This window comes from Microtus ochrogaster, assembly GCF_000317375.1.
Source record: "Microtus ochrogaster isolate Prairie Vole_2 chromosome 14 unlocalized genomic scaffold, MicOch1.0 chr14_random_3, whole genome shotgun sequence".
Classification (NCBI taxonomy): Eukaryota; Metazoa; Chordata; class Mammalia; order Rodentia; family Cricetidae; genus Microtus; species Microtus ochrogaster.
Window position 1 is genome coordinate 6750325 of NW_004949098.1, and position 13080 is coordinate 6763404.

Sequence of the window (13080 nt, forward strand, 5' to 3'; positions counted from 1 at the left end):
CTCCTCCTCCTCCTCCTCCTCCTCTTCCTCCTCCTCTTTCTTCTTTTTCTTTTGAGTCACTGACTCTCAGCGAGGATTGAGTGAGTGGTACTTCTTCCATGCATGATGAAATGTTGAAGGGACCCCATGCTGATGTTGTGCAGGCAGCCACAGCTGCACTGAACTATGTCATATTTTCTTTAGCTGTCAACCCCATCTACTCCTATACTCTTTCCACTCACTCTTTTGCAGTGTTCACTGAATCTTTGTAGGGGGGAAATAGATGTTCTATTTAAGGCCAAGAAGTTCATAGTCACCTATTCTTTATGTTTTCACCAGTTGTTAAGGTCTCTATTGACCATTGGCCACTGAAAAGGGGGTCTCTGATGAAGGCTGAGAGCAGCACTAGTCCATGGGTATTAAACCTAATATTTAAAAGGCAGATTGACACCATAATCACTTAGCAAAATAACCTTAGTAGGTTCTCCTCTAAAATCTGTGTACTCCTCAGCAATGGTTTCTTCATGAGGTTTACAATTCTAGGCAAAGATCCTTCCCTTTTGAATGAGTTCTCAATTAGAAAGAGACAATGCATGATCTTTCTGATATAGCTTACATGTTTTATATATCATGAAATCTGAAATTCAATGAATAATGCTGGAATTCTTCACAATGTATAGTTACTTACTTTGAAAAATCTTTGTAAACACAAACTAAGTAGTAGAAGTAACCATAGATATGGAGAGGAAGCTGATTGTCTGTGAATTGAGAGGGAAGGATAGGGTGATGAAGGAGTTATGATGTGAATTAGCTCCTGATATTTGTAAATGTCAGGAAAGTCAAGGTTGAGGTCTCTACACAAGCTTCACATCCATAAATCAATCCTGAATATTTTTAACTTTCCTATGAACTCTCATCAGTGTGGATCTAGTTTTTGGTACATGTATGCATATATGTATGCATGTATGTATGTAATAGAAAATGTCAAGCTCCAGGGATCTTTAAGGTGTTGATGGCTTCAAATATGTCTTAGTGGCTTGGGGAAAATGCTCTTAAAAATAAAATAAAAATTTAAATTTCATTCACCTGTTAATCATTTATTCTGTGTGTGTGTTTGTTTGTGTGTGTGTGTGTGTGTGTGTGTGTGTGTGATGGGGATGGAGGGAGAGAGGAGGGAGCGAGGGAGAGAGAGAGAGAGAGACAGAGAGAGAGAGAGAGAGAGAGAGAGAGAGAGAGAGAGAGAGAATACACATACGTGATCACATAGCAAATCAATAAGAGTTTATACTTGGCCTTAAATGCTTTCATTTTAGCTGTGAAGATGAAATGGCTTCTTTTAGCAGTTTGCTTCGTTCCCACTCTTGCAGACATAGAAGGGATATATAGTTAATTAAGCCAGACTTTTAGTAATCACCGAAGTTTAGGAGTGACCCAGTGAAAAATATCTGTTATGCAGAGTTGCCTGGCAATTTATCAGTGATGATGACACCTGTGTTGATAAAATAAATCAAGGAGCATAAATTGAGACACAGCACAGGTGCGAATCATATACTTCCTGTGGTTCTGAGCAGCAACTTGTGAAGCAGTGAAATTTATTTTTAGGATTCCCTCCTTTCCAAAACACCCATTAGTGCCTTTCCTACCCATTCCCTAGCCTCAGGTTCCTGGTGGAGCCATCCATCTTTCTATCTATACTAGAGTATTTCCTAAGTACTTCTGATGAGTTTCCTGCTGACTCCTTGCAGAGAATCCCAGGCATTCTTGACCTGTAAAAAGCATGTCTTCTCTTCAGCAATCACGTAAAAACGTGGCAAATGATGTTTGATAGAATATTAGTTTCTCCATTATTTGACACAGTATGTAATTGAAGAATGGACTCCAAAGAGAAGAGAATGACTGTGGGCTGAATGGATGTAGGAAGACTTGTGGAAAGGAGCTGTGGAGTTCTTCTCAGCTTCACTCTCAGCCACATGTCTCTCTGCGGTGCCTGTCTCTGACATTTCACAGTCAGCTTCAGGGTTGCCTGCTACCCATTCCTAAATCTTAGCATAAAATTTCCTCCTTCTTAATGGTTCCACCATTAGAATACAAACCTTTGGTTCATTCTTACAGGCTGGGATGCTACAAATTCATCCCTTAATCCGGAATCCTTGGTTGACATTCAGAAAGAAAATCTAGGGTTCTGTTAGTTAAAGATCATGTATACTGTGATGGAAGAATGGAACAGTGGCAGGCATCTCCTGAACACATCATCTGATTTGTTTTTGCGCTGATACTGCAATACAGATGTTGTAAGCTTCAACATTACCATGTGGTGAAAATGATGTACATTCAGTAGAAATTGTACTTCGAAGTTTTTATTTGGTTCTTATAGAGCCTGTTTATACTTGGTTTGGCATTCTTCCCATGCTGAACAATGGTGACAAGCCACAGTTCCCTGTCATGTGATCATAACATTACTCCTTTGTGCACTGTAACTCTAAGTTAAATCAATCAGTGTGTTAAATGTGTTGTTTATTTATAATGCCTTCAAGTTATAGTGAATTTATCAGTACACAGAATTATCTGTACTAATAACCAGAACCTCAGGGTCTCTATAATAAGTTTCTTTGATATCCTTACATTATGTATTCATGGTTCTTTAGGCATTGACAAGATCTAGCAGAAAAGGTCAGAAGATACGTCAATGTTTTTTTTCTCTCACTTTTATCCCTACCTCTCCCCTGAACCACTCCAGCATCCAGGAAAGCTGAGCAGTGGGTGGTGTGGTCAGAAGATGAATTTGCTTTGTGGCCACTTCTTGCCTTTCACCCATTCTAAGGAGATACTGCGTCTTTCTTTTTCAAGAAAAATGTACTCAGCCAGTGAAAAGGAAATATTTAGAAAGGTTCACATGTTCACACAATGATTTATAAACTGCATAAAGGTATTATGAAATGCTCAAGGTTCTATAAATAATGGAACTATTTGTAATAACGATATGATTTCTGTATGTGGGGTTTGAGGGTAGGCAGGCAACCTTCCAAGTATGATAGGGTGACTGCTGGATCAATAGATAATTTTTTTCTCCTCCCTCCTGTTGTCTAAATCATAGGTTTAAATGACAGCAGTATGTGTTACAGGTAGAGTTCAGGGTACATTATTGCTTTCTGCCATCCCAATGATTTGGAATTTTCCTCTTTCAAATGACAACACTTTGAAGACTGAGCGTTTTATTAGCCCCTAGCAATGCACTCTCTAAGAGTCACAGCTGTACAGTATTTTGAATATTCCTGCACATTCAGTTCAGCTTTCAGGGTCATCTGAAGAAAAGGAAGTAGGTTCTATACATATGTGTTCCTATGGCCATGTTTGGCATATTTATATCGTGTCCTCAAACATGGCCATGTGAGTCTGTGGCTCTGATGGGCATCCTGCTTAGTAGAGCTGTGCTCACAGGACTTCTGTGAATTACCTGCTTTCATTTCACTCCTTCTGTATTCATCCGTTCCCACTGAGTACTACCTGTGTGTGGTGAACTGTTTTAGGTATGAAGAGGGAATGGAATGAGGATACCCTGAAAGAATTACTCATTTTTAGAGATTTGGAAGCTGAGATTTCTTAACATTGCGCTGCATAGATCATGAAGTCAACATCAGTTCTGTGTCATTTACTGTGTCAATATGTCTCTATTTTACACATCCTCAGGAGTTTCCAGAGCGACATGCATCATCCATTTAATCTATTCAGAGAGGAGGTTAACAACAATAATTACTATTTTATAAGCAGGGACTCAGGCAGCTCAGATTGCTCTCAGAGTTGACCTATAACTGAGGATGACCCTGAACTTATAATTACCTTCCTTCTCACTCTTAAGTACTAGGATGGCAGGCATGCATCAGGGTGCATGGTTTATGCAGTATTGGGGACCCAATACAGGGAGTTGTGCATGGCAGACCAGGACCCTAGCCAAGTACACTATGTCATCAACCTGAGATATAGCATGGTCCAGAGTCAAGGGACCTGGACCTTTATTTTGTAAAAAGGAAAAAGGTAGTATGATAAAAGATCATTGAAATAAAATATTGTACTTTACCTGAAGCCTAACTGCAAAGTCCTAAAATCCAGTGAGTGGCACAGTTCTTCTGGTCAGAATGAAACTAGTTCTGAAAGTCTGCTCCTCAGTATCTGATGCCTTGACAAATTGGACTGAATCTGAGGGAATGAAGACTCATCTTCTGAAAACCCAAATCCGGAAATGTATTCTCTTTGCTCTCGTCAATTCATGACACAGATCCACCCTGGACGTGTTTGTAAAATAACATTCTAAGTCTAAAACAAATAGATTTCTATAAACAAGCACTTCCCTAACACAGCAGATGGCCATTAGGAAAGGTGCCCACAGCAGTGTGGGAGAGTTCTTGGAGTGTTGTATTCTTTTAATAATGACACTTACAAAGTGGCATCTCTACCGCAGGTAAAGATAAAGAAAGTAGACTGGTGAGATGGTTCCGTGGGTAGAGCACTTACCATGCAAGCATGAAAGCCAGAGTTTGAATCCTGAACACCCATGTAAATGTGAGGTGGATATAACAGTCCAACTTGTAATCCTAACACTTGAGAGGCAGAGATGGAATCCATAGGGGAATCTTGCTAGCCCAACTAACCACATTGGCAAGCTGCGTGTTCACTAAGAAGACACCTAATGAAAACCTCTGGCCTCCACATGTGTACACACATACTCATATACATGTGCATACACATGCACCTACAAATATGCTGACATACAAACAAACATACCCATGCACTACATACACTAAACGGATATGTGTCTATGATAAAGAGAAGTGGGAACAGGTCTAAGAATGTAGTACAAAAAAGTAAATAGAAAAACACCTCTATTCTCTCATGTTTTATTAATAGCCTTTAAAGGAAACACATGAAATTTTATAATCACAGAGTTTATTTATTTTGAAGCAGGTCAAACTGGTGGCAAACTCAGTATGGTGCTGACTATGATCTTGATCTTCTCATTTCTTCCACCTCCCATGTAATGGGATTACAGCCATATACTACCCTGCCTGGACTCTAGTTTCTAAACTGATTCTCTTGTTTATTTATATTTATTCATTTACTGTCTGATATACTCACCTAATTCATCCAAATACAGTAAACTCTTAAAAATGTTTTGTTGTTTTAAGTACAATGACATCATGATTGATGGTCCAGTTAATCTGTCATGAAGACAAAGCATGTGTTATGCTGTATATTGTACCTAAAAGACAACAGACATTAAAAGCAAGTAAGGTGCATCAATAATTTAAGATCACAGGCTATTCATAGTTGGTCTGCATTGGCAGACAAGCTTGTCAACTTCTCTGAGTGAATGGTGATCACAACAGAGGGCAGCATGACACAAGAGTTTGCCAATCTCTCTGTAGCTAGTTTATTTGAGGATTGAATCTAGAACCGTGTGCAGAGTAGGCAAGGGCCGCACTGAGCCATGCTGCCAACCCTCATTTTGATTTATTTTCATATTGTATGGTAAGTGATTTTTTTTATTATTAAAAAATTCCACCTCCTCCCCACCTCCCTTTCCCCTCCCTCCCGCCCCCCACTCCCCACACCCCACTCCCCTCTCCCTCTCTCTCCAGTCCGAAGAGCAGTCAGGGTACCCTGCCCTGTGGGCAGTCCAAGGTCCTCCCTGCTTCATCCAGGTCTAGGAAGGTGAGCATCCAAATAGACTAGGCTCCCACAAAGCCAGTACATGCAGTAGGATCAAAACCCAGTGCCATTGTCCTTGGCTTCTCAGCAGCCCTCATTGTCCACCATATTCACAGAGTCCGGTTTTATCCCATGCATTTTCAGTCCCAGTCCGCTGGCCTTGGTGAGCTCCCAATAGACCAGCCACACTGTCTCAGTGGGTGGGTGCCCTCCTCGCGATATTGACTTCCTTGCTCATGTTCTCCCTCATTTTGTTCCTCATTTGGACCTTGGGAGCTCAGTCCATTGCTCCAGTGTGGGTCTCTGTCTCTATCTCCATCCATTGCCAGATGAAGATTCAATGGTGATATTCAAGATATTCATTAGTATGGCTACAGGATTGGGCCATTTCAGGCTCTCTCTCCTCGGCTGCCCAAGGACCTAGTTGGGGACATCTCTCTGGACCCCTGGGATCCCCTCTAGAGTCAAGGCTCTTGCCAACCCTAAAAAGGCTCCCTTAATTAAGATATATACTTCCCTGCTCCCATATCCATCCTCCATTATCCCAACCATCCCATTCCCCCAAGCTCTCCCCATCCTCCCCATCTCACTTATCTCTCCCCAACTCCCCTTTCCCTCATCCCACCCCACCCCCCAGTTCCCAATTTTTGCCCAGCAATCTTGTCTACTTCCAATATCATTTTGATTTTTTAAAAAGTTTTATTAACTTCTTCTATATGAATGGGTGTATTACTTGCATATATATTTATATACTATGTATGTCAAGTAACCTTGGAGGGTAGAAGAGGCCATTTAATCACTTGGAACTGAAGTTTAAGACAGTTTTTAGCTTCCAGGTGGGTACTGGGAGTTGAAACGGGAACCTCTGCAAGAAAAGACAATGCTTTGACCGCTGAGTCATCTCTAGAGTCGCTACTATTTATTTTGAGACAGTGTCACAACAAATTATCCAGACTGGCCATAAACTCACATTAAACTATAATTGTCCTTACCAGTTTTCCTTCTGTTATAGTTATTCTTAACAGTCAAATTAACACAATCTTGAATCACCTGGCAGAGAGTCTCAATGAAGGATCGATTGTCCAAGTTAGCTTGGCCTGTGGTTATGTCTGTGGGATGTCATCTAGATTCTAGATAATCTTAATTGATATGGAAAGACCCACCTGCATGGGAGTAGCACCATTTTCTCATAGTAGACTCTAGATGAAGGAAAAGGAAAGTGAGAAGAACATTAGTGAGAATGCTTCCATGTTCTTCTCTGCCTGCTCTTAACTGTGCAAGTGCAGAGATTAGGTACAACAAGTTCCTGTGGCCTCCAAATCCCCACCACAACAGACTGTCGTCACCTGGAATTGTGAACTAAAGTACACTATTTCTCCTGTAAGTTACCTTTTGTCATTGCATTTTATCAAAACAAAAGAAAGAACTAAAAATACCCCTTCCTAAGCATTTGGGACCACAGGCATAGACCTTCAGAACTGGCTTGAAGTTCTCATGTGCTGTGCAGATCTGAGTATTGAGAGACAAGGAGTGTCTATATACAAACTTTATTTAAAAACACCCAAGGTTACAAAGGGCCAGTTAGTTTACTCTCTTGGTCAGTGGCTCAGATTTCCTAAACACAGTGCTTTGTTATAAAATTCATAGCTTTTGGGTCTGGGGAGATTTATCAGCAGTCAATAGAATTTGCAACTCCTGCAGGGGACCTGAATTTGACTCTCAACACCAGAGAACCTCCTAAGTATGGGATCTGTTAATTGGCACATAACCAAAAATAAGTTAGCTATTTTCTCTTGGAATTTTATTTTATGCAGTCCATGCCACCATCATGTCTGGATTGCTTTCAGTCAAAGACTTGATGGCTAAAGAAACCAGAAGTTGGAAATATTAAACGAGCACAGTCTTGACAAGAGTGATGTGGAACACTGATGTCAACAGACTTCTCCGGGTTTGCAGGTTAAAACAGTCAGTCATATTAACGCTGGAAGGAAGCTCTCTTGAACATAATCCTGGTTGATAGTCAAAGTCATCCCTTCTTTCCATGCAGTAAAGGCTGACTCTTTCTATTCACTGTCCTTTCAGAGGCTGTCTTGCCGTGTGTCTCTTCCTGCCATTCAAAACGCTGCTCCTCTTTCTATTCCACCCTAACTCAGAGATGATGGTCTAGTTAATGTCCTCTAACCCTCTCTTATGTTTGGGGACTTCGTAGGGCTTCTACTTGCCATCTCAAGAAACTCTCCCCTATCACTAGTCTCATGTTCTAGTCAACTCATTTGTGTGGGAGACTTTCTGAGAAGAGGGAACCTTAACTCTCCCTATTACTGTTCTTCCCACAGTGATCCTGTCTGACAAATGTGTGCTTGACATTCAGGTTATTGATGCCACATGGGGAACACATGTTGCCTTCTGCTTACAGAAAGGAACAGCCAAGTCTCCCACGTGTGTCTGTAACAACCTCAGTCACACTTAAGTACTGATGTTACCTCTGGGTGTAGAGGTACCACATTCAGCTTGTAAAATCACAGAACACCAAGTCAAGCCAGGGTTTTAGATAACATTTTTTTCTTTTTAGTTTTTTTTTAATTATAAAAACATACTTCTTTTGCTGTTCTTGTTAAGAGAAGGTTTTTCCCAGGACAACCTTGAACTTGTTATGTAGCTGAGGATTATTTTGAATTTTTGCTCTTCCTGCCCTGCCTCTTAAGTATGAGATTGTAGATAAGTGCCTTAGCAACCACACTATTCATTTATGCATTATTACAAATGGATCCTGGGGTTTCTATCTGCTAGACAAGTACTTTACCCATTAAGTGACATTTCTAATATTTCTCTATAGTTTTTTCATTTTTTTCCCATTGGAAGTCACTTTATTGCTATGTTCACTGAGCACAACAGTACTAGTAGGGTTTCCTCTGGGGTCCATGACCTATATCTTACCTCAGGTTCTTGGCCTCATTGACAATTTCAGAGACCGATTCCATCTCATGAAAAGTTTTAAATCCAATCAAAAGTGATCGATTACTTCTGTGACATTCATGCCACTATCACCCTAGTGGGTATGTCTTGCAGACAGCTTGTTGTTTCCCTAGTTTTTAAAGTAGGAGATATCTGACACAGGGCTTGCTCCAGTGGCCCTATCCCAAATCATGCCTTGTCAAATTTCATATTATCGGATGTGGGGTTTGCTTCAATGGTCTTGTCCTAAACTATGCCTTGTTAGATTTGTCTTAATTTAAATTTTGCTTTTTATATCTATTTTGCTCTGCATGGCTTCTTTTTCTGCTGTCATTTTGCTGTTTTAAAGGGTGCATTAAGCTATTTATCTTAATTAGTGAGTTCTTTCATGCCCTCTTAAGTCTTGAAACCACAGGCCAGTCCTTCAATTCCTGACTCTAGTTTCATGACTTGTCTCCATTGTCATTTTTCTCACTGGTGAAAAGAGGATACAGATGTATTACTAACAGAATAAGGAGATCCTAGTATCTGGCACTTACTCATAGTTACTTTATTATTTCATGTAGTCAAGATATTATAATTCATTTTATTTTTAAAGCTATTATATTTATATGTTTTTCTGAGGTGTGGTGGTGATAGTAGTGGTGATGTGTATGTGTGTGTACAGTGTGTATGTGTGTTCATGAATGTGGACATTAGTGTACCACAGTGAGTGTTTGGAGGCCAGAGGATAATCTGAGCTTTTGGTCTTTGCTGTCCACTTTGAAACAGTGTCTATTTTTTTTTTTATCCCCAGTGAATATGTCAGATTAGCTAACCTGTGCCCTTACAGGAATTCTCCTGTCTTTACTTTAAATCTCACCACAGGGGCTCTGGGATTACAGATGTGTGCTGCCACATCTAGCATCACTTTGGTTTTAGGAATTTTAACTACCTTGTCATGCTTTCCAGCCAAGGACTCTACCTATGGAGCCATCTCTCCCCCACCTCTCTGTCCTTGCCCATCTTTTGACAGTTATTCTATTGTTCTAGCCACAATGTAAACCTAACCCATAACTTTTATTTATTTGTTTGGTTGTTGACTTTTGAGACAGGGTCTCAATGTGCAGAACGGGCTGGCTTGCATTTCACAGAAATCTGCTTGCCTCTGTCTACCAAGTGCTGGGATTGATCATGTGTGCCACCACACACAGCAGCTTTTACTTTATGAGTGAGATTTTACTATTTTAATAAATGGGGATGGAATGGGAAGTATTTGACTCTCAGAAAGACAGTAGCAGCTCTCACCTCCCCCAAAGAACTCTATGTTTTTATGGCAAACATTCTATTTGCACACTAATCAAAGAGGAAGAGTAGCCACTAGCTGTTGAACCAGTGTCCAACTGAGCATTTGAAGGCTGGATGCTGGCTGTACTTTTGCTTATTATGATCACATTCCTGTTTTTCAGAAAGATCAAACCACCCCATCCTAATTCTTCATATGCTTTTGTTTTCTTGGAGCTATTTTTGTGCTGATATTTCAAAGTTGTAAAATGTTAGCCTCTTTATTTCAAGCTCTTCCTACGAACCACCTCAACGTGTGCATCTGAAAGAATCAGTGTATGAGCTTAGAGAGTGGGGAAGGAAGGGTTTGTAGAGTTCTAGACAACTAAAAATATGCACACATATGCCCCAAGTTTTGACTTTCAATGAAAATCATGTAAGGCTAGGCCTCACATATTTGTTTAGAAAAACTGGCTGAACGAAGCAAGCTGCAGAAGAAAAGTGGCCGCTTTCAATTCTGATGCTTTTGTGTCTGTAAGGACTACCTATATCTAGGTGTTGTTTTTCTTTTGTTTTTGCTTTATTGTAGTTGTTGCTGTTGTTTTGTTTTGGATTTTGTCTTTTGCATGAAAAGAGACCCTTATATGCTTGATACGTGGTCATTTCTTTCCTCCAAGCAGACCATCTGTTAGGTAGGATGTTGTCACCCGGGATCTCACTCATTTTATACTCAGCTATGGAGCTTTGTGAGATTCTGTACAGATGCGGTGTGGAGCAAGAGATGACTTGCCCCTAGGAATACAAACAAATAAATAAATAACTTCTAGGGTGTTAGACTGACATTTCGGTGATTTAATAGCTTTCACACATTTCTTTGAAAATGATCGCCTCTTGTGTAGAAGATGGCGCCTGTAGTGTTCATAGAACTTTGAATCCATGGGAATCTTGTCACTGTAAAAACAAAGCAAAACAAAACAGTGGAGGGCTGGCAAGATGGCCCCACAGGTAGAGGTGCTCGCTGTCAAGTCTCATGACCTGAGTTGGATACCTAAAACCCACAAGGTGGGAGAACCGATTTCTTCTTGTCTTCTGACCTACACATGGCAGCAATGAAACCCTAGCCACCCCCAATTCCACACACACACACACACACACAAACACACACACACAAATTGAAGTAAACTTTAAAAATTCAAATTTAATTTTATTAAAAAATCTTTGTTTGATTTTCCTTGTTTTTCTATAGCCATCAGGGAAATGGAAAAAATTAACACAAAACTTGGAAAAATTTAAGTGAATAGTTTGTTGAAGTGTTGTTTGTTCTCTATTATTTTTGCTTCTATAACTATATGTTGGAGACATAAGGAAAGATTTGTTCATGATCACAACCTGTGAGCTCCTTATGGCTATGTTTTGCACCTCTCCTGCTTTGTAGAACAGAGATTAGAAGTTTTTAATTTTCTAGAAAGGTAGATTTCCCAATCTTCTTACAAAACTTGCAATGTGGTTTTTGAAATATTGACATAAAATTTTCAATTTTGGCAAAGGAGAATTTGTTTTAAGCTTTTCTTTCGTTTATTGTGGTATACATGCATATATGCATATTCTTGTATACATATGCATGTGTATGTGTATAGGTATGTTGCACATCTCTGTGTTAGGAGTTTTGCTCTATCATTTTCCAGTTTAATAATTCAGGCAGGGTCTCTCACTTGAACCCAAAACTCAATGATATCCTAGTCCCACTATTCAGTGTCTTCCAGGGAATTCCTTGTCTCTGCTTTCAGAGTGCTGGAATTACAGCTGGGTTGCTGTACTGACCTGTCATTTATGTGGCCGGGATACAGCTCTGGTTCTCAGACTGTATCACATCAAGTAGTTCATCCACTGAGTCTTCTCTTAGGCCCTGTGAATTTTTCTTAAGATCACTTCTATTTTATAAGCATGCCTACATAACAAAAATCCCATTATATTTGTCTTTGAGATCAAAAGCAAGACACTCTTTGTATTATGTAATTTATCCATAAATGGCAGGAGAGGAAGAAAATGGATTTGAAGAGAGTTGAATATGGATATAACTATCCTGAGAACCTATTGACTTTTTGTTTTAATTTCTGTTTCAGAAAAATAACTTTAGTCACCCAGTATGTTCATCGGATACTTAAACAAATATTTTGGTTTGCTTTAAATTGGTAGGATTTTGCAACTTACATATTTTCCTGAATTGTCTTAAACACTTGATGTCTTTGACGCTTAATTTTATAAACCAGAAGTGATTTTTCTCTTCTTAACAGACTGGAAGGAAAGAAAAAGGAGATCCTCTCAACATTGCAATTGACAAGATGACCAAGAAAACAAGAGATCTAAGGAGACAGGTATGGTTTTCTTTCTATTTTTGCCACAAGAACTTTGCGATGATTTTTTCAGAATGCTGCTTTCCAGGGTAGCATTTTAGAGCTTACTCATTCAGAAGCCTGTTTGTTATCTCATCTAGATAAACATAGACAGAAATCAATTAACAGTTAGAAAACTGCTGAGCCAAGAGATGAGCTGACTGCAAGACTCATGGTGTTAAGAGCCTGAGAGGTAGCCTCTCACTGAGAAGACAGCATCTTCTCAGGTGGGAACTTGAATTCTTCTCTGTGTATATTTGGTTTTTAGTTTCAGAATCAAGATATGCCAGGAAACCTTCATTGATCTATGAGAGTTCTTACAAAATGTCCAAGGCATTGAATACTGTACTAGGTTGCTAATGTTTAATAAGAAATAAAACCCTTAATACAATGGGTTCATTAAGGTCTAAGACCCAATGTATTCCATTGTAGATATAGTTAGGATATTTATCAGATTAGTTTTGGGGAAACCCAGAACCAAAATAGGAGTTCGTGGCATGGACTAAATGGCCATTGGTATCATTAATTTGATGACTCCAATTTTTCACCCAGGGAAGATCATATCTGGGGGATGGATTTCTCATGGCAAATGTTTTTTCTTTTAATTGAGAAAAGAAAAAAAAAAAACAAGTTTCCGCCTCCTCCTAGCCTCCCATTTCCCTCCCCCTCCTCCCACCTTTCTCCCAGTCCTCCCACCCTTCTCCCCCTCCCCCCACTCCTCTCCCCCTCCCTCTCCAGTCCAAAGAGCAGTCAGGGTTCCCTGCCCTGTGGTAAGTCCTAGGTCCTC

The 13080-nt window shown here is 39.8% G+C and overlaps 1 protein-coding gene across 3 annotated transcripts in view; it reads left to right on the forward strand.

The window, feature by feature from the left end:
• Positions 1–13080, forward strand: part of Ctnna2 (catenin alpha 2) — a 1150887-nt gene that overhangs the window by 856242 nt on the left and 281565 nt on the right. For all 3 annotated transcript variants that reach the window (XM_026787990.1, XM_013352850.2, XM_026787991.1), the window contains exon 8: positions 12195–12275. In XM_026787990.1, coding sequence (XP_026643791.1) covers positions 12195–12275 — 81 coding nt within the window. The remainder of the gene's footprint in view (positions 1–12194; positions 12276–13080) is intronic.